The sequence below is a fragment of the Aquarana catesbeiana genome, linkage group LG03, assembly GCF_042186555.1.
Source record: "Aquarana catesbeiana isolate 2022-GZ linkage group LG03, ASM4218655v1, whole genome shotgun sequence".
NCBI classification, from domain to species: domain Eukaryota; kingdom Metazoa; phylum Chordata; class Amphibia; order Anura; family Ranidae; genus Aquarana; species Aquarana catesbeiana.
The window spans coordinates 568,247,464-568,273,062 of NC_133326.1; the positions used below are offsets into that span (position 1 = coordinate 568,247,464).

The 25,599-nt window shown below is 44.5% G+C and overlaps 1 protein-coding gene across 1 annotated transcript in view; it reads left to right on the forward strand.

Annotated features, from left to right (window-relative positions):
- DENND2A (DENN domain containing 2A) overlaps positions 1 to 25,599 on the forward strand; it is a 199,274-nt gene that overhangs the window by 83,430 nt on the left and 90,245 nt on the right. Inside the window, exons 3-4 of the mRNA XM_073621846.1 lie at positions 5,262 to 6,377; positions 16,273 to 16,397. Of these exons, the coding sequence (XP_073477947.1) occupies positions 5,262 to 6,377; positions 16,273 to 16,397 (1,241 nt within the window). The remainder of the gene's footprint in view (positions 1 to 5,261; positions 6,378 to 16,272; positions 16,398 to 25,599) is intronic.

Consider the following 25,599-nt stretch of genomic DNA (forward strand, 5'->3'; position numbering starts at 1 on the left):
TTACTTCTGAGACACTCTGACTCTCTAAGATGCCCTTTTTATACCCAGTCATGTTACTGACCTGTTGTCAGGTAACGTGATTAGTTGCAAAATGTTCTTCCAGCTTTTCTTTGTTAGTATTACTTATTTTGCCAGCTTTTTGTTGCCCTGTCCCAACTTTTTTGAGATGTGTTGCTGCAATCGATTTCAGAATTCCTTTTTTTTCTTAAAATGGTACATTTTCTCAGTTTAAACATTTAATATGTTTTCTATTTTCTGTTGTGAATAGAATATGGGTTTATGAGATTTCCAAATCATTGTGTTCTGTTTTTATGTAGATTTTTACACAACGCCCCAACTTTTTTGAAATTGGGGTTGTAAAAGGATAGGCACCCCGCCAAATGATCAGATGGAGAGTAATTGTAACTTGTTTAATAAACAGGTGCAAATTAGAATTATTAATTCAAAACAGGATTAGAGGGGCATAGAGCATGTGTACACTGCAGAAAAGATTCCTAAATCTGCACAAACGTGGACCCTTCATAGCATTCCCCTGTGACTCAATCAGCATAATCTATGGTTGCATAGCATAGTTTCTATAACACTCGCCAGCAAAAGACAGTCAAGCTGAGAATAGCAACTTAAAGGAGAAGTATAGCCAAAGCTCCTATGGATCACAGGAGTTCAACCCATTTTGCACTCCTGTGACCCATTTTCAGCGGAGATCGGGCTGAAGGGCTGAAGTCTGCTCTCTGCTGACATCACAGAAGTCAGTCCAGGCACCGCGTTATCACGACAATGGTAGTCGGGATCCGCCAGGTGCCTGGACTGACACCCCGCTCAGCCTCTCAGCAAGCCGCTGAGAGTCTGAGCCGGCCGCTCCCTGCCCCTCCACAGCTCAGCGTTCCAGTTAGCGAGAAGGAAGCAGAGTGGAGAGCTGCTGAATGACAGTCAGCAGCTCTCTGCTCGGGGAACTGTCAGAACCAATCGATTGGTGGTGTTCGATCGCTCGGTTCTCAGTGTAGAGGCGCCAGGGGACAGATGCAGCATCGGACCGATGCTGCATCCACCTAGGTAAGTATAAATCAGGAACCAAACCCATACTTCTCTTTTAAGTAAAACAATACAGAACACAAACAGCTACTGGTGATGATCCTCAAAGACAGCATTCCTTACCCTTATCCCTTAAAGAGGAGCTCCAGACTACCCCAATAAAAATTAAAAGTCAGCAGCTACAAATACTGTAGCTGCTGAGATTTAATACTTACCTGTCCAGGAATCCAACAGTGTCCTAACCCAGGACGATTTTTTAATCCGCTCTCGGGGGCTGACACCACCATCTTGAGTAAGGGAAACTGGCACTGAAGCCTCACGGCTTCACAGCCAGTTTCCTATTTTGCATGCATGAAGTGCACTGACCTTTGTGAATGGGCCGTCTGCAGGGGAATGTGGCGGTGCGAACTTCTGACTCAGTTTGCCACGGTGAACTGAGCCGGAAGTGGGAGCAGGTACCTGTCCCCCCCCCCCAAAAGGTGTCAAATGTGGCAGTGGAGGGGAGGCAGACAAGCGGAGGTTCCCATTTTGGGTGGAGCTCTGCTTTAAGTTCAGGGTAGCTCTGGTAACACAGCTGCACAGCTCGAGGGATCCAAGGCCACAGGGGGGCCACCCCACTGAATTGAAGTATTGGGAGGGACTCCTGACAGTAGCTGGGTCTTTTGGTGAAGCTGCGTGCTACTGGACTTCAACCTTGCTGCCCGCATGCCTTTTCTGTCACCTGGTTGCAGATCACTTTCCCAGCTATCTCTGCCTCATGACGTATGGCCACTCTGGGCTGCTGAGGGAGAGAACCAGAGGAACGTATCTTCCCTGGGCATGTCTAGGAACCCTACACCCTGCATCCCTGCCTGTATCTGAGCATGGTGTGTAAATGGGCGCTCTGCTACAGTAACATACCCAGTACTTCTGGATATATGAATTATGTGACTTATGGGGGGGGGTGAAGTATGTGTAGCTGGTGTTGCTGGTAATAAAGTGAACCTGTTGCTTTTGCCAACATGGGCAAAGCACAGATTAACTTTAAATCTGAATAAATAAATAAATAAATATTGTCTAAGCACAAGAGGCATTTGTATTCTTATTTAAATCTTGGTGTGCTTTATGTATTTTTTACATATGTGAGCAATAATCCAGCATGAAACTCTGCAATTTTTCCCTGCACAGAAGTTTCCTGCGATAAAAAACATAACAAACCAAAAAAATGTGTTGCGCTGTGAATACATTCAAATAATCAAAATCATGTAGTACTCATACACTGATGAGAATAAAGTGTTATAAGTGCAAAAGGATAAAAAACAGTCACTGCTGCTCTCGATTTGTGCAGGATGACTGGTTATGTATCTGCCCCTGCTATATTTTTCTGCTGGCAGCCACTAGGGGGAGGAGGCACTAAATACCTCTTACAGCTCTGCTGTGTGCACAGGCAGATAGCTATGATGTCACCACTATACTTTTTTTAGGGGTTTTTGGGGCCAAAGAAATTCAGCTGACTGCAAATTTGGCCTGTTTGTTTGAATCCAAATGGAATGGATTATTAAAGCACTGCCTATCTGTAGGCAGATCTAAAAAAGATTGTGCAGAAATGTCACAATACATTTGTAACATGCATGGCCAGAGTAATTGCCCCTCTAATTCTTTATACAGCAATAGGTTTTGTAAAATAACTGTATGGGGCAGCTTTAAAGTTCCAAACTGAATACCCCTCAGCAGTCAATCAACCTTAACCTTTTATGATCTCCATTTTTCTGTGTTTGTATGCTGGGCATTCTTGTGCCGAATTGCCAGAAACTTTTTTTTTTTTTTATGCTTTACAGTATAATAAGGTCATCCTGCATCAGCATGCGGCCATACTTGAACAGTTTCACCTAAATTGACCCCTAGAAGTGGAAAAAAAATGATATACTGTATATAGTTAAGATTACTCATAGTCCTAGCAGTTAACGCTTAGACTGCCGGTTCACACAGGGGCGGCACGACTTGCAGGTCGCCTCAGCGAGGCGACCTGCAAACGACTTCTGAGGCGACTTGCAAAACGACTTCTGTATAGAAGTCTATGCAAGTCGCCCCAAGTCGCCCCCAAAGTAGTACAGGAACCTTTTTCTAAGTCGGAGCGACTTGCGTCGCTCCTATTAGAACGGTTCCGTAGCACAGAACGGGAGGCGACTTGTCAGGCGACTAGGTCGCCTGACAAGTCGCCCCTATGTGAACCGGCACTAAAGCTGAACTTTGTTTAATCAGCTAAATACTTTCCAGGTAAATCAAAACAAAAGTTGTACAAAGTCTATTCCTGTGAATAGAAAAGCCTGTCTTATACCAGCATGATACACAGAAGAACCCTTGCTCTCTATGTGGAAGCAGTGGTCTCACTGCAAAGGTCTGACATGACCCCTGCTAAGTCAGAGTTAGAGCTCTCCACTCAAGGAGCATAGGCTTTGCTGATTGCAGAGCTGTAACCCTGATTTAGAGTGTGTGTAGGATCTCTACAGGGAGATCACTGCTTCCGCACAGAGAGCAAGGTTCCTTCTGTGTACCATGCTGGTATAAGACAGGCTTTTCTATTCGCAGGATCATAAAGTAGAAAATAAAAGAAAATCCTTAAAAGAAGAAAATGAATGCAGCTACCACATCTAAAGACTGGTAAGCTGCAATATTTTACACTTTTGTTCTTTGGTTTAGCTATGCTTTAACCGGGTTCCTGACCGGCGCACGCCGATGTACGTCGGCAAAATGGCACGGCTGGGCAAATGGGCGTACCCGTACGTCCCTTTAAATTTGCCGCCGTGCCATTGCGTGCGCGCCGCCGGTGGTGCGCGGCAGCCGGGAGCTCCGTGAGTCGGGTCGCGGATACCCGCAATTGCCTCACGGAGAGGACGAACAGGGAGATGCTAATGTAAACAAGCATCTCCCCGTTCTGCCTAGTGACAGTGTCACTGATCTCTGCTCCCTGTGATCGGGAGCAGAGATCAGTGACGTGTCACACGTAGCCACGCCCCCCCCACAGTTAGTAACACTCCCCAGGACATACTTAACCCCTCCCTAGCCCCCTAGTGGTTAACCCCTTCACTGCCAGTGTCATTTACACAGGAATCAGTGCATTTGTATAGCACTGATTGCTGTATAAATGACAATGGTCCCAAAAATGTGTAAAAAATGTCCCATGTGTCCGCCATAATGTTGCAGTCACGATAAAAATCGCTGATAGCCACCATTACTAGTTAAAAAAAAAATTAATAATAAAAGTGCCATAAAACTATCCCCCATTTTGTAAACGCTATAACTTTTGCGCAAACCAATCAATAAACACTTATTATTGCGATTTTTTTTTTTTACCAAAAATATGTAGAAGAATACGTATCAGCCTAAACTTTTTAAACATTCTTTGAGGATATTATAGCGAAAAGTAAAAAATAATGCGTTTTTTTCAAAATTGTCGCTATGTTTTTGTTTATAGCACAAAAAATTAAAATCGTAGAGGCGATCAAATACCACCAAAAGAAAGCTCTATTTGTGGGGAAAAAAGGATGTCAATTTTGTTTGGGAGCCACGTCGCACGACTGCGCAATTGTCAGTTAAAGTGACGCAGTGCCGAATCACAAAAAGTGCTCTGGTCAGGAAGGGTGTAAATTCTTCCAGGGCTGAAGTGGTTAAAGTGATGTTAAAGGCAGATGTTTTTTAAATAACAAAGATGTCATACTTATCTGCTTTGTGTCTAGAGTCCCCCATCGGCGCTCTTGGCCCCCCGCTCTTGGCCCCTCCCTCCCTCCCCCTCCCTCCTGCTGAGTGCCCCCATAGCAAGCAGCTTGCTATGGGGGCACCCAAACAGGCTCGCTCATGAGCCGCTGCTCAGTTTGTCCATTCACACACAGAGCATGACTTGGCCCCATCCCCACTCTCTCCTCATTGGCTGTGGTTGACAGCAGTGGGAGCCAATAGCTCCTGCTGCTGTCTCAGCCAATAAGGAGGAAGGGACCCAGGAGAGCTGGATCGAGATGGGGCTCAGGTAAGTATTAAAAGGGCTGGGGGGAAGCTGCACACAGAAGGTTTTTTACTTTCATTCAAAGAATGCACAAAGGCAAAAAACCTTGAGCCTTTACATCGACTTTAAGCATGTTTCACAAAAAAAGTTATCAAATCTTCAATAATATCTTGCGAATTGTATTACTGAAACAAGAATAGTATGCTATAACTTCACCAACATGCATCAATTATTGCTTTATTTTTCCCAGGGTGAACCCCACAGGTAAAGAAAACTCTGGGACTTGGCAAAAACTTGAAGTTCTTCAGTATCACTTGAGTGTCAAAACCCAAGCTGTAAGTACATTAGTGCCAGTCGTTTACAAACAAGAGGTTGACCAAGAGAAGACTCCATTTAAAGGCCTGGAGAACTGGCCAAGTGACAAAGACTTACAAGGTTTGGGACAGAACATGATCAGCAACAAAATGATTATTAATGACCCAGTGATGGAAATTAATGTCAAAGACCCAGGACTTATAATTAAAAAACAGCTGGGTAACAGCAAATCTTCTCCATCTCCCCAAAAGATCACCCTGAAGAAAACATCAAGCATTAAGGATAAAATTTCTGAGTGGGAAGGCAAGAAGGAGACACTGTCTCCAAACCTTGGCAGGAAAGAGCCTACAACTGTAAAGAGACAGGACTCGTTTGGTACCACTTTTGCAGATACAGCTGTTGATGATGGAAGGAACCGTCAGAAAGTTAATATCAAAAGGATGTTCAGTTGGGAAATGGAAAATAAGGGCATTGAACAGAGAGAGTCTCAAAAATTTGAAAAGAAAACAGAAAAAGAGGACACCCTAACCACAGAAAGACTTCAGGAGCAATTTACATGCACCAAAAAGGACCAGACAACTGTGCTGAACCAAGTGAAAAGGTTTGAACGTTCACTGAAGGACAGTCCTGCAGATGGCCTTCCGCAGTTACCTGGGACCTATTACTCCCCACAGTGTTTACTGGATTCAGAGAACCAGGAGAACAAATTGGGGTCAAAATCAAAATGGGGATCGGACTCTGAGAATGCAGAGCCTATATTTGGGACGGTTGGAGAAGGCAGGATGTCTCGAAGGACAAGCAATGCTGAAAATGTTTATACGGAGCCCGGGGCCCCTGAGAAGTCAATACCTATCAACCCCTTACCAAAGCCTAGGAGGACTTTTCGGCATGAGGGAGACCTGAGCTCAGTTAGAACAGGTTTACGGAAAATAAACAGAGACTTACCTCCACTTCCTTGTATACTTCCCCCTCCACTCCCAACATCTCCACCTCCATCAGCTGTCAGCAGGAGACTTTGGAATAGCAAGCATAGAAACAATGGAGACCACAGGTAGGTCTACTTGACTAGTGATATTTTAGCATAACAGAAAGAAACCTTACAACGTTTGCATAAAGCATAGTGTATCTTTAAAAGAGAAGTAAAGGATTTTTTTTTTTGCAGTTTTATACTTACCTAAGTGTATACAGCATCGGTCTGATGCTGCATCTGTCCCCTGACACTTCTGCACTGAGAACCCAGCAATCGAACACCACCGATCGTTCAGTTTTCAGAGCTCCGTGAGCAGAGAGCTGTTGACTGTCAGTCACAGCTCTCTGCTCTGCTCCCTCCTCGCTCATTGGAGCGCTGAGCTGTGAAGGGGGTGGAGCGGCCGGCTCAGTTTCCTGGCGGCTCTCTGAGAGGCTGAACGGGGTGTCAGTCCAGGAATCTGGCGGATCCAGACTTTATTGTCGCAATGACGCAGTGGCTGGACTGACATTTGTGACGGCTGCATAAAGCGGACCTCAGCCTACTCTGTGCTGAAAACGGGTCACAGCAGTGCAAAATGAATTGCACTCCTGTGATCCATAGGAGAAGTCCAACCAAACAAGCTTTGGCTGGTCTTCTCCTTTACCTATTAGTTTGTGTTCCTGTCCTCTGTTTTGTTTGAAGTTTCATTTTCTTTTAGCATCAGTGCCTGGCCTAACAATTTTCAGGTCATTGATCCTTGTGCTTACCCACTCTTAAAATATAAAACTTTTTTTTGTTTTGGATAGAGTGGAGAGGGATTAGAACCCCTGTCAGTTTTTATTGCTGTCTGTGCCCCCATTAAGGAGATTCACCCTCTCTATTGGTTCCGTTATCATTGAAAGTGAAAGCAAAAGAAAATTTCAAATTTTGGGCTGTCCCCAGAAAAGTAATAGAGGGAAAATCTTCCAATGGGGACACTAGTTCTGGCGACCTGGAGGGCCCCAAGGGATTTCCTTCATTTGCAGGGACTTCGTCTTACTTCTTCTTTGCTTATGGGACAGGAAGTGAAAGGAAATCTCCAAAATGGGAAACCTATGGCAAAAAAAATCTGACAGGGGTTATAACCCTCCCTTGCTGCACCCAAAATGAAAAAAAAAGTTTTGGACATAGTTCTATTGTAAGTGCCCATGTTCAAATGTGTTTTTTTTTTTCCTAAAATGTGTTCAATAACAATAAAAACGATGGCAAAAAATCATACAGAGTAGTTCTTATACATGTTTAGTAGGCATGTTTATTCTCTTTCCATATACAAGGCTTTGAATTCAAGCCCCTTCAAAAGGTAAGGGACTGGATGGTCTGCTAAATCCAAAAGATAATATATTTTAGATTACCAATCCTTTAAGCAGAGCTCCACCCAAAAGGGGAAGCTTCACTTGTCTGCCTCCTTCCCCCTCTGCTGCCACATTTGGCACCTTTTTGGGGGGAGCGCGTACCTGGTTTTGACAGGCATCTGCTCCTACTTCGGGCTACGTCCGCCGTGGTGAACTGGCCCAATCAGAGAGCGCAGCACACGGTTTTTACTTAGTGGTGATGGCGGTGGTAGCACTGGATAGCCTGTTGAAAAATCGATTTTCGCGTGAAGACTGGATTCCTGGACAGGTAAGTGTCCTACTATTAAAAGTCAGCAGCTACAGTATTTGTAGCTCCTGACTTTTAATTTGTTCTGCAGGAGCCAGGAGCTCCTCTTTAAAAGAGAACTGTACTCACCTCCACTCCACTTGGTTGTTTTGATTGGCCGGACTGCTATCGCACTCACGCATGCGAGGAAGTTCACTGAACTTGCCAGATGCTGAAATTATACACTGAGCTGCTTGTGCACAGCTTAGTTTACAGTGCAAACAGGCAGGTAAGAATGCTTTAATGCATAAAGGGGAATTTATCAAAGCTGGAAAAGCCTGAATCTGGAGCAGTTGTGCATGTTATCCAATCAGCTTCTGCCTTTCATTTTCAAAGCTTAACTAAACAAGCTGAAAAAAGAAGTTAAATGGTTACCATGCACAGCTACTCCACATTCTGTTTGCTTCAGTTTTGATAAATTCACCCATAGTATGTGTCTTCTGTATTCAGCCTTGTTCGCATTTTATTTTTTTTTCAATAAAGTTCAAATTCAAATGTGGTGGCTGCATTCTTTTTTCCATTATTTTCACCTGGTGATACAGCCAGTAAGTCTGTGATTTTTCAACTTTACTAAAGTTTGAAATACTTACGGTCCAAAGCCTGCAAAATTCCTTGCTGGCATCGGCATCATCTCCGCGGGTTCTTCGAGGTGCCAGTCTTCGGCCGTCTTGATTGGCTGGTGAAGGATGACATCACCTTTCCATGCTAGAGAATGGGTGTAAAAGTGTGTGCCCATACAGTTTGTTGACCATAAAGAGAAACTATTGATGCATAGCTTACCTGTTGTTTTAAGAAACAATGACATACAAAAAGGGACAAATGAAGAAATACAGCAAAGACAGAAACACAAAAAAAATAAACACGTTTCAGTACATGTATGCAACATTTATTCACTGGAAACTCAAAAAAGTGAAGCCACACATCACTGAATCCATTTCCTGGTACCATGTGCGGTGTACTCAAATAAACTCAGATGGTAGCTTCCACATCTCAGACCTTCTTAAGAAATATAGCCTTCCGTTCAAAGGCTTTTATTGTTATATTGTTGGAGAGAACTCATGCTTAATAATAGATACAATTTTATGCAGCAATGAGCTATCGATTCACCAGTCAGGAAGGAAGTCTGTAGGTTTATTTTTGTTTCCTGGTCTATAAGAAGCTGTAAACCTATGAGAATGTTATCCTCAGACTGGCTTTGAAGAGTCTTCCAAATACGTTAACCCTTTTACACTATCACTGGTTGCACTTTAGGGTAGCCAAATTATTCTTTGGCAGTGAAAGACCCAAGGAAGCCCATATACAATCAGTCTTGGTCAGGCATTGCAAACTCATTAAACTAAGGGCCGTACTTAGTTAGGATAACAAGAAAAGTCACATTCGTTTTATCATTGCACAACAGGAAAATTACAAAGTTATAAAACATTTTTGTTATATTTAATATAAGTTATATAACCATATCTAAAGTCGTTTTTTTAAAGTTTGCATACATATTTCCAAACTTTCTCAAACTGTAGAGGGACTCTTTTTAGACTTCATGCACACTAGAAAGCTAAAAACTACTTTAAAAAAGCTAATGTTTTAGCGTTTTTTGCTGGCGTTTAGCAGTGTTTAGCCTAGTGTTAGTTAGTAGCTTTAGCATGAAGGAGCGAGGCCGCTGGTATCCTTAACCAGTAAATAGCTGGTGGTTAAGGAGCGGGTTACCCGCTGACAGCGGAATGCAAAAAAAAACATTGTCTGCAATAAAAAAATTTGAAAAAAAACAGCATTGGGGCCTCCCAATTCATAACAGGCCCTTTGGGTCTGGTATGGATTTTGAGGGTAACCCCCATGCCAAAATGTTTTAAAAAATGGCGTGGGGTCCCCCCAAAATCCTAACCAGACCCTTATCTGAGCATGCAGCCTGGCAGGCCAGGAAAGGGGAGGGAGAAGGGCGAGCCCCCCCCTCCTGAAGCATACCAGGCTCAACATGGGGGGGTGTTTTGGGGCGGGGGGGCTCTGCCCCCCAATGCACCTTGTCCCCATGTTGATGGTGACAAGGGGCCCTTCCCCACAACCCTGGCCGGTGGTTGTGGGGGTCTGTGGGTGGGGGGCTTATCGGAATTTGGAAGTCCCCTTTAACAAAGGGGCCCTCAATTCCCGCCCCCCCCCCCATGTGACTAAGTAGGGGAACATAGTACCCCTACTCATTCACCAAAAAAGTGTAAAAAGTTTTAAAAAATGTCCCCCGGTGTAGATCCTTTGTCAACTACTATGTCTGCCACCACCATCATCCTGAAAAAAATAAATAAAAAAACTCTGGTCCAGACGAAGGCGGCTGCTGTCTCACAGCTATGATGCCAAAGACCTATGTTGTGTTTTTATTTGCTTTTTACACTAGGGGCACACCCCCACAACCATCAGCCAGGGTTGAGGATCAGAGGTCCATGTCCCCATCAACATAGGGTTAAGATGCTTTGAGGAGGGATCAGAGCCCCCCTGCCCCAAAGCACCTTCCCCATGCTGAGAGCATGTGGCCTGGTATGGTTCAGGAGGGGGGCCCATACTTCTACTTTAAATAGCTGATTCAATTTTGTAGCAACCAGTGGCGGCTGGTGCTAAATATTTCGGGGAGGCGGCAAACTAACACCACCCCCCCAGGACGGAGGGAAAGGCGGCGATTGCCGCAAGCAGCCCACCTGCGCGGGAGATGGACGTATACACATATATACGGTATACATTATATATCTATATATATTTCTATATATATATATATCTCTCTATATATATCTATATATCTATATATATATAGATATAGATATATCTCTATATCTATATATATATAGATATAGAGATATATCTATATCTATATATATATATACATTTTTCCCCAATTGCGGTCAGTGGATATGATGGGCTATTTTCTATGCTCTCCCTACTCTCCCTGTGTATCCATAGGATGCCAGTCACTCACATACCAGGCTCGTGCTCTCCCGGCTGATCGGAGACCAGCAGCTCCTGGCCCTCGTAGCTCCATCCTATGGTGTAGATCCAGCTGATGGAGGGACATTGCAGCCACACGGCCACCAGCGCCTCTCGTAGCTCGGGGTAGCGGTGATACTCGAAGGAGATGCCCCCCAGTTCCCAGCTCAGCCTGCACCTCCTGCCCAAGGAGAACGAGCAGCAGCTGATGAGAGAAGAAGGAGCCCGCAGGCGGCCAGCCACATAGAGTCCCGGCTGAGACTCCCTGTCCAATTGGGTCTCAGGACCCGCTTCGCTTCCTGATTGGCAAGGAGGAGAATCAGAAAGAAAGTACCGATAGCTCTGTTCCCAGAGCCCACCCTTTTTTAAAGCCAATTAGAGCCTCACGCTCTAATCATGTGCTTCAAAAAAACTCATTGGAATACATGCGTCCCGCGCCCTGCAAGTAGATTACGCCAGGCGCGTGGATTAGAGGGGAGGTGCCCCTAGTGGACGGACCGCCACTGGTAGCAACAGAAGGTTATGTCAACTAGTGATATCTTAATATTACTCTATCCAAAAATGACAAAAAAAGGTTTTGCCTTTAGATAAACTTTATGAGCCCTAGAGAAAACAAGCCAACACATTTCAGAGGCTATAATGTTTCCTCCTTCATCAGGGCTTCAAGTGCTTTTTTAATAGCATGAAGGACTTGTAAAGGTTAAAAGAGGATGATACTCAGCAGTAGATAGCTCCTTTGCAAATTGTCCTCAAGTAGGTTGGAGTAACAGGATGATGTGCAGTGCCGAGACAAGGTTATCCAGAGCCCAGGGTGAGAATGCCAAACCGCCCCCCCCCCCCAAAGATACATGAGCATTATGTGTCAGCGAAAATTCCACCACAAAGACACTGAGCACTAATCTGCATGCTTACCCCCTAAGCATAAATCTCCCCTCTTCACAGTACAAATGCACCTCTTTGCTGAAATCCCTCCCTCTCAGGACAAGTCTCCCCCCCTAGCTCAAATCTACCCAACCCGCCATCCCCTGCCACCCCCCCAAAAAAAAAAAAAATAAAAATCGACCCTCCAAGCACATATCCTCTACCCCTAAAATTTCCCCTCCTAGTACACATCCCCCCCCACCTTCAAACCCCCCCTTTCCTGTAGAAATCCCCCCTCCTAGCACTAATCTTCTTCCCCTCATCTCCCCTCGGAACACAAATGCCCCTAAATCACCACTCTTAGCACCCCCTCATAGAACAACACTTATCCCCATGCCACCCCCAAATTCTCCCTTCCAACACAAATCCTCTTCCACCTAATCTCCCTCAGGTGTCCCCCACCCCACCTCACATGATATCACAGTGCGCAGGGCAGCCGCCCCTCTTGCCCTCCCCTTGTCCCAGCCCTGATGATGTGGGTCAATGATGAGTTCAGAAAACAGACTGGGGTCAGCAAAGAGCAGGCAGTACAGTGCTAAACTGGTAGCAGAGAAGGAGTCAGGTACAGGCCGGGTACCAGAATATTTGAGCTGAAACAGGTAGGATGTGGTAAACGGGAACAAGCCAGGTCAGTAACAGAATTTATCAGTCGGGTTGCAGGATTCAGAGGTCATGGGTATACTGCTGAAGACCTGGCACGACTTTTGTCTGTTTGGCATCTCTATCAGCAACAAGCATGCATACACGGCCAAGTACATTTTGTGAGATGCATGTAGAGAGACACATGCCTGTGTAGAAATGCACAGGTGCTCATGCTGGAAGCCCCCAATGAAGGCTGGCACAATCTTCTTGACAGGTGTGCTGGGTGACAGTGCTTCTGTTTCCACACACTGATCATTAGGTTACAAGCCAACCACATTATGTAGGTCAAAGAGAGGATGTCATGGCCATTAGTGATGAGCTTACCAAGGTGAAAAGGTATTTGTGCAACACCTCTAGCAGTCACATCATCCTTGGCGATTTGCCTTTATGTCTTATTAGCGAGAGATTACCTAACTGTTCCACATTTACTGTAATTTTATTTAACAAATCATTTGGTGACTCAGAGCGCTTTTCATGCCACGAAAATAATTATATTATTCACTATAAATGCATCATTACAATAGCTTACATAACATTTATGTGATGTTTGAAGAATAACTATGGCCAAAATAAAAATTACATATATGATACAGTCTGTCAGTAGCATCAACACAGCAGTCTTTGTTTTACCCACCTGTAACATAGTTTTATTACCTGGTGATCCATCCAGTAAGTCTGTTATTTTTCAATTCCTTTTAACAGACCAAGCTGTCCAGCAAAGGTGGCAGTTAGGCCCCTTTCACAAATGTGCGACTTGTCCTGCAACTTAGGACTGCAAAAGTCACATGACAAGTCATATCCCATGATTTCCAATGAGTACCATCCATATCTGTGCGACTTCAAGCCACAGCAACTTCAAAGTAGTCCCTGCACTACTTTGGTTCAACTTTGATGCGACTTTAGGTCCATAGACTTCAAGATTACAGAGGCATTGCTTCTAGTCATGTCGAAATTGCATCAAAGTCATGTCAAAGTGGCGTTAAAGTCGCACGACTTTCAGGTCGTACAAGCATGAAAGGGGACTTAGAGGGTTGAAACAAACCATTTAACACTGACAGGGTGCTTTACATTGGTCAGCTTTTATTTATTTATGTAAAACTTTTATCCTAAAAAGATAAAGAACTATTGCTCTAACAGCTTAAAATATGCTAGCTTTATTTATGGCTGTGCAAGGCCCCCAGCCCTGCGTGAGTGCTTTTTGCATTGTATTTCTTTTGATTCTCAATAAAAATTATTGTACCAGAAAAATATGTTAGCAAAAGCTGGCTGTTAGTCACTAATGTAAAGTCCATCCAAATCTACTAGTCCATCCAACCACCATTCTCTCCATTAAAATCCAAGGGTGGCTACATTGCTTCTCTGTTCATGCAGTGGAGGAGTGAATGTGGCCACCCAAAGACAGGTGTGTTACTGGCTGATCACCAGCTGGAAAAAAATAACAGCCTGAAAAAGAAAACAAATGCAGCCACCACATCCAGTGATGGGTAAGTTACAATATATTTTATTTTTATTTTTGGGTTTAATTGCGCTTATTGCCCCACAACCTTTCCGATCAGGTCTTGACTGTCAGTTTTCCAGGCAGACCTGATCGACGTTTCATTCACCCCTATGGACCGGAAGGGTGTAAACGGACAATCTGATAGGCTAAAAACAAACGGAAGGGGAACCCTTCTCTTCCGTGTAGACGTATTGGATCGGAGGTAGTCAAATGTAAGCAGACAGTGGAGTCCATTTACTCCCAGCTGTCCATAGAGTTCTGCATAAACTGAGCAGACACAGACCTGTCATCTGCCCACTCTGCTCTGATCAGCAGGGGATCTGTGAGCGGATCCCCTGATGATTGAAATGCAGTCCACCCCACGTGAAAGGGGCCTTAATGCCAAATTGCAAAAATGCTTAATTCCAGATTTTTTTTTAGTTTTGACTAGGGATAGGGAAGTGTTAACTTTTCTGTCAAGCTTTTATTTCAGTCTGTGACCCCATTAGAGAGATTTGCCCCCACTTTCCCAAGTGATTGCCATTTAAGAAAGGGGGATGTGGTTGTCATAGGGACAGGAAAGTACCGACAGCAATAAAACAAATTGCCAGAAGGTCTAATCTTTCCTAACTCTACTTAAAATGTGTTTTTGTTTTAGATTGCATCCCTGTTAGTGAGATGTCCTGACAGTAAGGGATGGAAAATCTCTCAAATAGGGACAAAGGTGGCTATAAAAACCTGACATAAGCCCCAACCCTTCCCCTCTCTACACAAAACAAAACAAAACTAAAAGTTTTGGGTGGAGTTTGTCTTCAAGCTGCAGCTTTGAGGAGCATCATTTTGGTTTGGTAAAAATACCAGAGCATGGACTTTAATGGTAGACAAAGTCATCAACACAAAATGGATAAAGCAATTATGTGGGTTGCTACAATATTTTTGACTAAAGCAGTGGATCTCCTAAACAAAATACCTAGATTAATTTACTGTCTATGCCCAATGTTTTAGAGATCACCAGGAGTAAAGCTGGGTGTACATGGATCAAACTCTGGCCAGTTCAGCAGGGACCAGCCAAATTTAGATCCATGTATGGCTTCGTTGAACAGAAGTTGATCTACCAATCAACTTCTTTTCAACCTCCCTGTTGGAAAACTTCTGGTCAGTTAGCGCCACAGCCAATAAACTGCACCGCTGATCAGTGTATTCGGACGGCAGAGAAGTCTCCCTGCTGTCAAAATACAAAGACACAATATAGAGGATTCCCTCATCCACCTCCAATGTGGAACCTTGAGCCACCCAAATCAATTCAAACATCCATGATCATTGCAGTTGGGGCATAGAGGGTGACACTTTGAATTAAGTTGGCTACTTCTTACATTTGGAAACCAGTGGAGTTTTAGGGAACTGAACCATCAGCATGGGGAGACTAGAAAGTCCAATTCCTCTGTGATAAACCTCAACCAGTACACTGAACAAGTATGCTAATTGGCCAAAAGTGTGTGGATACTCAACCTTCACACCAATATGATCATGTTGGACATCCCTTTCCAAAACCAGGATTATTTATATAGAGTTAGCCCCCCTCTGTGGCTATAACCAACAGTCTCCTTTCATCTGGGAAGGCTTTCCAAAAAATTGTAGTGTATGTCTGTGTGAATCAGTGCTCATTCAGCCAAAAGAGCATTTGTGAGGTCAAGTACTGTTTGAGAAGTCCTGGCTCACAAATTTGCATCCCAAAAACATTCAATAAGGCTGAGGTCAGGGCTTTCTACAAGCCACTTAACCTCTTCCACAACTCCTCGCCATATCTCTAAGAACCTAGCTTTGGCACAGGGGCATAGTCAAGCTGGAAAAAGGGTACCTTCCCCAAATTGTTGATAAAGGAAGTGCAATGATAAGGGAGCGATGAGGGATCTTCAACACCTCATTGCTGGAGTGGAGGTTAATATGATTCCACTTTAAAATGTCTATGTTGTAGCATTAACAGTACACTTTACTGGAAGGACCTAAATTCCTGAACCTAACTTGAAGAAGTCTCCTTATAGGTTTAGTCATATAGTATATATTGCTATTCACACTACTATTGCTATTCATACTAGTTTCCGCACAATGTGTGTTTTACGCAAGTGTGTACACTTCATGGATTTGCTATTATATTACAAATCTGCCGTGTCATGGAACAGCTATGTGTCATTATCTCTTCCTGAAGAACAAGTTTTTTTTTTCTGAAGAAATAATAAACCGTTTTAATTTTCAGCTGCTGTTGTCTTCTATCAGCTTCTAACATTTAATTTCCTTGTCCTTTCCTTTCACTTTGCACACCAGAAAATCCTATGAATTTGAAGATCTAATGCAGTCGTCAGAGAACGGACGGGTAGACTGGTACGCACAGACTAAGTTGGCCCTCACACGCACTTTATCCGAGGAGAACGTCTACGAGGACATTTTAGGTAGGATATTAATACCTCTTATTTTCAGTATGAGTTCAAAGCTACTCTATATAAAAAAAAGCAATGTTGCAGCTTGGTAGTAAACAGCATAAGGTTACGGTCACATTGCACACATATGAACTCCTTCTTTTAATGCATTTCATTCATTGCTTAAGCTTTGCAGACGGTTGTGCAGTACTGTACCTATAAAATTTATGGCGGACCGATCTCAGAGTGTGGCATCTACTTCCTTGAACCTGATACAAATTTAATTGAGTCTAATTTGCGCCATGAAACCTTTGCTTACTCTCGTGGTTGCCATTTTGTGCCTTTCCAGATCTCCTTCAAAATTTGCTTTGTTATGTAATCTGTGGACTATTTCTGAACAGCTCAATAGCTGAACTTTAAATTTCAGTAGAAAACAATGACTGTCCGCTGAGAAATTTAAACAGAAAGAGAAAGACAGCATCCCATTACAACTCTGAAACCAAAGTAAATAGAATCAAGCTCAAACCTAGGTCCTCTTGGGATATTGTCTAAACAGGAATTTATTGTATCCAGCACTTGGCTGGCTCTTGTTAAACCTCCTGCCTTCAAAACAACATTTTCCCTTCCTGCCTCTCTATGGGCATGTAGACCCAGAGATTTATGTGTGAGAACTGAGTTTACATCCATATATTTACCTATATAAAGGGCATGGGGGGTTGTAATGCTAAGACAAGAAGCCCCAAAGATAAAGAATATCTTGCCTGGTTTGATGTGGATGGTTTGACCTAACTGATCTCCAGGCGGATATAAAAAACACATTTATGCAGCTCTGTATTCATAAATACATTGATAAAGGATCAGTCCACCTTTTGCAAAAATGAAATAAATGCACCCATATTAATAAAATAAACAATGTGATCGCATTTTTGGATTGAAGCGTGTAGAGCATTGCAACTTTGATTAATGCATTGTGGGTTCTGCTAAATCTTCCCTGAGCCCCAGGTCTACTTCTGCGAGTCCCTCTGCCACAGCAGAAGATGGGACTTGTAGTATTTCCATTAACAGATCCCTGTAAATGGATCTGTGACTGGATGAAACGGTTGTGCAGGCGGAGACATGCAAAGTGCACTAAATTCCAAAAATTAACAGGACACCCCAGGGAGAAGCAGCCCACATTTTATGTAAAGGATGGGGGGGTTGGTAAACGTGACCATGTTTGATGAAACATCCTAATTATAGTTGTAACATAAAATATGGTCACAAAGGTGGACTATACTTAAATTTTTCTTTTTTTAATGTAAGCAGTCTCAGTACCTAAATTTAACTTAGTAAACGCCTTTTATGTTACCTGTAAAGCATTGCTCAGACTAGAAACGGAAGAAGCAGCACAAGGAGCCAATCAGCTGTGATGCTGTGCTGATTGGAGGAAAGAGCAGTGTCACAGAAGCATGAGCTCATCAGTTTGCTGCTTCTCTTTTCTCTGTACAGTCACAGGCTGGGAGAGGGACAAGTCCTGTAAGCCTCTGTTCACACTGCAGCAAAATCAGGTCAGGACTGTGTGGCAGTGCTGTAAAAGTCCCAGAACTAGATTGTGGACCTAAAATGCAATTTAGGAACTCTGTTCAGGATTCCCAAGTCCTGTTTGGTGGGTTCCGCTGAAGAGTGCAGGCTGGAACCGAGTCTGTCCCAGCTCAAAGCATACTATACTGGCATAGAAAATGTTCCCATGACCAGACCATACCAAGCCATTATGTCAGAGAAATGGTAGCAGCCTCAACCCATGCCATCTAGGCCATGCCCCCTGATGTGGTTCACTCGCCAGGGGTGTGACCTAGACAGGGTAAGCTAAGGCTACTACCGTCTCTCTAAAATATGGTTTGGTATGGTGTGCGGTCCCAGAACTAGATTAACAGAAACATAAATCCTTAATCCTTAAAGGAGAAGTACAGCCAAAGCTCGTTTGGCTATACTTCTCCTGTGGATCACAGGAGTTCAGTTCGTTTTGCACTCCTGTGACCCGTTAACAGGAGAGAGTGGGCTGAAGTCTCTGCTGATGACAGAGCCAGTGTCATCACAATCATAGAGTCGAGATCCGCCCAGATCCCTGGACCGGCACCCGGCTCAGCCTCTCTGTGAGCCGCTGAGAGCCTGAGCTGGTCGCTCTCGCCCCCTCCACAGCTCAGCACTCCAGTGAGCATAGAGGGAGCAGAGCAGAGAGCTGTGACTGACAGTCAGCAGCTCTCTGCTCACGGAGCTATGAGAACTGAGCGATCGGCTGTGTTTGATCGCTCGGTTCTCAGTGTTAGAGGCGCCAGGGGACAGATGCAGCATCAGAGCGATGCTGCATTCACTTAAGTAAGTATGATTTAAAAATAAAACAAAAAAAACATCTATTTTAAACATAAATCCTTTGGCATGTAAACATCTCCCTTATATGTATTTTATGTATTTTATGTACATGTATTTTATCTGTCTATGTAGCTGTTTGCCTGGAGTTCATCTTTAACCCCTTTTCGCAACTCAGAGCCGGCACTTTAAATGGTCAGTGATGCCTGAAACTAGTAAATGGGGCTTCTGATCTTCCTGCAGTATGGTTGACTGTACAGTGCTGCCGTCATCAGGAGTCCCTGTCTACTGGCTCCTGATTATCAGTAGGTGACTGTGAGCTGTCGGTGACAACTCGTTCACACTTATTGAGCGTGCCCCAGAACAAGGCGCATATATAGGGTGGCTGGACCTTTAGGCCCACCTGTCTTATTGCTGCTTATTTGTGTAACAATGTCTGAAAGGGGTTACGACTAATTACTAAACAATTATACACAAAACCTAGGCCCACTCCTTGTACCTGGAAACTTTGGAAGTTGTGATATCATGTGGCACCACATACAGTATCTCACAAAAGTGAGTACACCCCTCACATTTTAGTAAATATTTTATTATATCTTTTCATGTGACAACACATTGCTACAATGTAATGCAGTGAGTGTACAGCTTGTATAACAGTGTAAATTTGCTGTCCTCTCAAAAAAACTCAACACACAGCCATTAATGTCTAAACCGCTGACAACAAAAGTGAGTACACCCCTAAGTGAAAATGTCCAAATTGGGCCCAATTAGCCATTTTTCCTCCCCGGTGTCATGTGACTCGTTAGTGTTACAAGGTCTCAGGTGTGAATGGGGAGCACGTGTGTTAAATTTGGTGTTATCGCTCTTACTCTCTCATACTCGTCACTGGAGGTTCAATATGGCACCTCATTGCAAAGAACTCTCTGAGGATCTGAAAAAAAGAATTGTTTCTCTAGATAAAGATGGCCTAAGCTATAAAAAAATTGCCAAGACCCTGAAACTGAGCTGCAGCACGATGGCCAAGACCATACAACCGTTTAATAGGACAGATTCCACTCAGAACAGGCCTCGCCATGGTCGACCAAAGAAGTTGAGTGCACATGCTCAGCGTCATATCCAGAGGTTGTCTTTGGGAAATAGACATATGAGCAGGGCTGTGTTTTGGCCTAGGCCGACAAGGCCTAGGCCTAGGGGGGCACTTTGCAGGGGGGGGGGCGGCAAAAAAAGCCGCCCCCGCATGAGAGAAAGTCCCCCCACCCGATTCCCGGCTCCCGCGGCTGCCCCCACACACATGCAGCCCACGGCAGCCGCCTTGCTGTAGCGGCGCTGCTGTGTATGGGCGTGCTTGGCAGAGGGTGGAGGGGCGTGTGTATGGGCGTGCTTAGCAGAGCTCATGCCCCTCCACCCTCTGCCAAGCACGCCCATACACAGCAGCGCCACCCGCTACAGCAAGGCGGCCGCCGTAGGCTGCATGTGTGCAGGGGGCGGGAGCCGGGAATCGGGTGGGGGGACTTTCTCTCATACGGGAGCGGTGTGTGACTCACGCCCCCATAAGCGGCCGGTGACTGGCGGAGGTGGAGCCTTATGCTCTGCCTACCCTCCTCCGCACTGCTTCTACTTGGCGCTGGGGCGAGGTCTGGCAGTGACGTCAGGAGGAGAGAGAGAAGCACAAGGGAACCCCCCAGGACAGCAGGTGAAGTCATTTAATAAATTATATCAGTGTTATGGGAACAGTGTGGGCATTTGATGGACACAGTGGCTACAATTGATGGGGCACAGTGACAGCGTTTGAGGGCACAGTGGCTACAATTGATGGGGCACAGTGACAGCTTTTGAGGGCACAGTGGCTTCAATTGATGGGGCACAGTGGCTGCAATTGATGGGGCACAGTGACAGCGTTTGATGGCACAGTGGCTGCGTTTGAGGGCACAGTGGCTACAATTGATGGGGCACAGTGACAGCGTTTGAGGGCACAGTGGCTGCGTTTGAGGGCACAGTGACTACAAGTGATGGGGCACAGCGACAGCGTTTGAGGGCACAGTGGCTGTGTTTGAGGGCACAGTGGCTACAATTGATGGGCACAGTGGCTGCAATTGATGGGCACAGTGGCTGCAATTGATGGGCACAGTGGCTGCGTTTGGTGGGCACAGTGGCTCCGTTTGGTGGGCACAGTGGCTGCGTTTGGTGGGCACAGTGGCTGCGTTTGATGAAACAGTGGCTGCATTTGATGGGGTACAGTGAGGCTGCAATTGATGTCTTTTTTTCTGAATTTTTTAGTTTGTTTGCACCTCCCCCAAAAATTTTGAGCACCAGCCGCCACTGGCATGTGTAAAGTGCTCCATGCATGCTAAAATCAATGCAAACCCTTTAAACAGTCCACATTTAGTGAAAGTGCATTAATATGCAGATCATGATATTGCAATAAAGTGCTCCATCAATGCTGAAATCAATGCAAACTCATTAAAGAGGAGTCCCGCCCCCACCCCATGAAAACATTAAAACTCAGCAGCTACAAATACTGTAGCTGCTGACTTTTAATATTAGGACACTTACCTGTCCAGGGATCACGCAATGTCGACACCTCAGCCGATTTTCAGATTGGCTCTCGGGTTTTGCCACCATCATTCATGGTAAGAGAAACCGGATGGTTCACTACTGCACGTGTGCGAAGCGCGTTGCAATTTCTGAATGCCCCAGTGGAGGAAGGAGGAGGGGGGCCGAACTTCAGAGGGGGCAGCGCAGTCTCCAGGGAGTGGGGAAGGAGACCTGTCAAAAACAAGGTACCTGTTCCCCCCTCCCCCCTGAAAGGTGCCAAATGAGCCTAAAGAGGAAGGGGTGTGGTTTACAGATGATAGGGTGGGTCTTAAACTGGAAGGGGTGTGGCCTCGGCAGCAAGGGGTGGGTCGTATTTAAATTAGGGGGGTGCATGAGTTTAGTCAGGCCTAGGGCAGCACAAAACCTAAATACACCACTGCATATGAGTGCTGCCAGCATTGCTGGAGAGGTTGAAGGTGGGGTCAGCCTGTCAGTGCTCAGACCATATGCCGCACTCTGCATCAAATTGGTCTGCAAGACTGCCATCCCAGAAGGAAGCCTCTTCTAAAGATGATGCACAAGAAAGCCTGCAAACAGTTTGCTGAAGACAAGCAGACTAAGGACATTGATTACTGGAACCATGTCCTGTGGTCTGATGAGACCAAGATAAACTTATTTGGTTCAGATGGTGTCAAGCGTGTGTGTTGGCAACCAGGAGAGGAGTACAAAGACAAGTGTGTCTTACCGACAGTCAAGCATGATGGTCGAAGTGTCATGGTCTGAGTGCTGCCGGCACTGGGAAACTACAGTTCATTGAGGGAACCATGAATGCCAACATTTACTTTGACATACTGAAGTAGAGCATGATCCCCTCCCTGCAGAGACTGGGCTGCAGGGCAGTATTCCAACATGATAACGACCCCAAACCCACCTCCAAGATGACCACTGCCTTGCAAAAGAAGCTGAGGGTAAAGGTGATGGACTGGCCAAGCATGTCTCCAGACCTAAACCCTATTGAGCATCTGTGGGGCATCCTCAAATGGAAGGTGGAGGAGCGCAAGGTATCTAACATCCACCAGCTCAGTGATGTTGTCATGGAGGAGTGGAAGAGGACTCCAGTGGCAACCTGTGAAGCTCTGATGAAATCCATGCCCAAGAGGGTTAAGGCAGTGCTGGAAAATAATGGTGGCCACACAAAATATTGACACTTTGGGCCCAACTTGGACATTTGTACACGCTTTTGTTGCCAGCGGTTTAGACATTAATGGCTGTGTGTTGAGTTATTTTGAGGGGACAGCAAATTTACACCATTATACAAGCTGTACACTCACTACTTTACATTGTAGCAAAGTGTCATTTCTTCAGTGTTGTCACATGAAAAGATATAATACAATATTTACAAAAAAGTGAGGGGTGTACTCACTTCTGTGAGATACTGTAGGTGTAACATGCAGAGTATACCCCTGTATAAGATCTAATTCAAACACTTCCAAACATTTCAGAAATATTTCACAAACCCAAGTGAGAAGCAAATCATAAATGTCTATGTACACTGACCCAATAAAATCAGTGGGGAACCGATAGAGGGCTACAAATAAACTAACACTGGTGGACGGGAGTCGTTTCCCATCTCTTCCAGCATAGGCTCCGTATTACATCGTAATATGAAATACTTGTGTGTATAGCCTCACAGAGAAGGAGGGCCATCTGATGAAACAACGCGCACACATTTTATTTTTATCCACAGTTACACAACAGAGGATAAGACTGATGAGAGGCACTGATAGTACTGAGACAATGACAGCGGATACACAATCACCCCCCCCCCCCCCCCCCCCCCCATGGCTGACAGCCTCTAGCAGGGGTATAATGAATGCCAGGAATGCTCTGTTTTGACCTGGGTGAATATCTTTCATTCCATCACCTGTTTGGTTTACCTCATCTTTCTGAACAAGCGGAGAATGAGTATTTAGTCATGGAAACATCAAAACACGTCAACATTATTTTGGATAAAGCGAGGAAGGTTTAAAGCTGAACCCCGAGCTGATATAAATGAGACAAATTAACGCTTCTGTATTAATTATGACACCCTTAAATGTATTTGACTTGGTAGAAGCTTCTTGCAGTCCCCCTACAGCAGAGCTCAGACTGGGAGAGAGAAAGAAACAGCACAAGGAGCCAATCAGTTTTACTACTCTGCAAGAAGCATGCTGATAGGTGTAGAGAGCAGAGGAACAGAGAGATGAGCTCAGCCGTCTGCTGCTTCTGCCTCACTGCCCAGTCTTAGGCTGTAAGTGTTACTGAACTGTGAACGAGAAAAATCAGTTTCCCAGCAAGACCGGGCTGTACTATGTAGCAGAGCTGCGTAAATATCAGGATTGAATGGACAGAAATACAAATTCTTTAGCAAGCAAAACAGCTCCCATGTGTGTATTTCATATATTTATTGAGCGTTTTTTTCTGGGGTTCAGCTTGTTTTAAATCCTCAGTTGAGAAGCTGATGCTGGATCTTCAGGGGCCTAATTAAAGTGATTGTAAAGTCTTGTTTTTTTTTTTTCTATAAAAATAACAACTTACCTGCTCTGTGCAGTGGATTTCCAACAACAAATGTTGGATGTGAACTTGTTGGCGGAAAGTCCGACCGTGTGTATGCTCCATCGAACATTTGTTGTCGCACTTTCCGCCAACAAATGTTGGCTAGCAGGTTCTCAAATTTTCCGCCAACAGATGTTTGTTGTCCGACTTTCCGATCGTGTGTACACAAGTCCGTCGGACAAAAGTCCACGCATGCTCGGAATCAAGTACGAGCCAGAGATATAACTAGCGTTCGTAATGGAGACATCACGTACGTCTTGTACGTCACTACGTTCGTAATTGTTGGCCAACATTTGTGTGACCGTGTGTATGCAAGACAAGTTGGAGCCAACATCCTTCGAACAAAAATCCACGGTTTTGTTGTCGGAAAGTCCGATCATGTGTATGGGGCATAATGCCGTGTACACACGGGCGGACTTTTGAGCATCAAACGTCCGATGGACTTTTGACGGAGTTACGACGGACTTGCGAACGACACACGAACGGACTAAAGTGCGTTCGAAAGTCCGGTCATTTGAAAGTGATGACGTACGAAGGGACTAGAATAAGGAAGATTCATAGCTAGTAGCCAACAGCTGCCCTTGTGTCATTTTTTGTCCGTCGGACTAGCATAAAGACGAACGGATTTTTCGATCGGACTCGAGTCCGTTGGAAAGATTTGAAACATGTTCTAAATCTAAAGTCCGTCTGATTTTCGACAGAAAGAGTCCGCTGAAGGTCTGATGAAGCCCACACACGATCGGATTGTCCGTCAGGATTCGTTCCATCGGACCAGTCCGGTCAGAAGGTCCGCCCATGTGTACACGACATTAGTTTTAATTATGGAGAAGACGGTGGGAGATTTCAGACCTTATCTTTGTTCTGGAGTCCCTGGGAGAGATAGGAAGCTAGCAGATGATGGGGCCTAACCAAAATCTACGCCTAACAGAAACCCCAGTTTGGGGTGGACCCAGTCTTTAAAGGGATAAAAAACATGTGAGAAGCCTTAGATGGAAGCTTTGCGAGAGATTCCCTTTAACCTGTTCTTCCTTCTACTCATTAAACAGCAGTTGCATTCATCTACTCTGAATAAGGAAGTCTTGGCTTGCTGTTTTACACAATTGTAATTATGGGGTGATTACTGTAAAGCATCCAATTGTTGAATTAGTTATGCAAAACGAACGGCTTGTAAAACTAGCCAGACTACAAAGTAATAAGGTAGCAGGTAGTGTCGTTTTAGCACTTTTGGTGTTCAGTACTGGAGACATCGGTTCAGTTCCCATTACTCTCTGTCTAGAAACTGAATGCTGTGGGGTTTTTGTGGGTTTCCTCTCACAAAGTACAAATAGAGTGTGAAGGCAATGCTTCTGTTTAAACGTATGCAAGAAGACAAGACTTTAAGGTAAGTAAATTGGACTCCACTCAAGCTGTCCTTGGCGTCAATGACAATTTTGACGTCATGGTTTTAGTTGTATTTTAGTCGTCTGAATTGTTTTATTTTTAATCGTATTTTAGTGGACTAAAATCCTCAGTACATTTTAGTTAACTAAAATCTAATGGGTTTAGTCAAATTGTAATGCATGTTTTAAACATTTCTATTGAATTGCCAAACTTATTCTATTCTTCTGGATTAAAAATCTAATGACATGTTATTATTTATGGTATTAAGGTTTGAACATGCACTGCAGACACAGATTTAGCAGTTGTGATATATAACCAATGTTAATTTTAAAGTCAAATTTCGAGTTAGTTTTAGTCATAGTCTTTTGACTAAAATTCC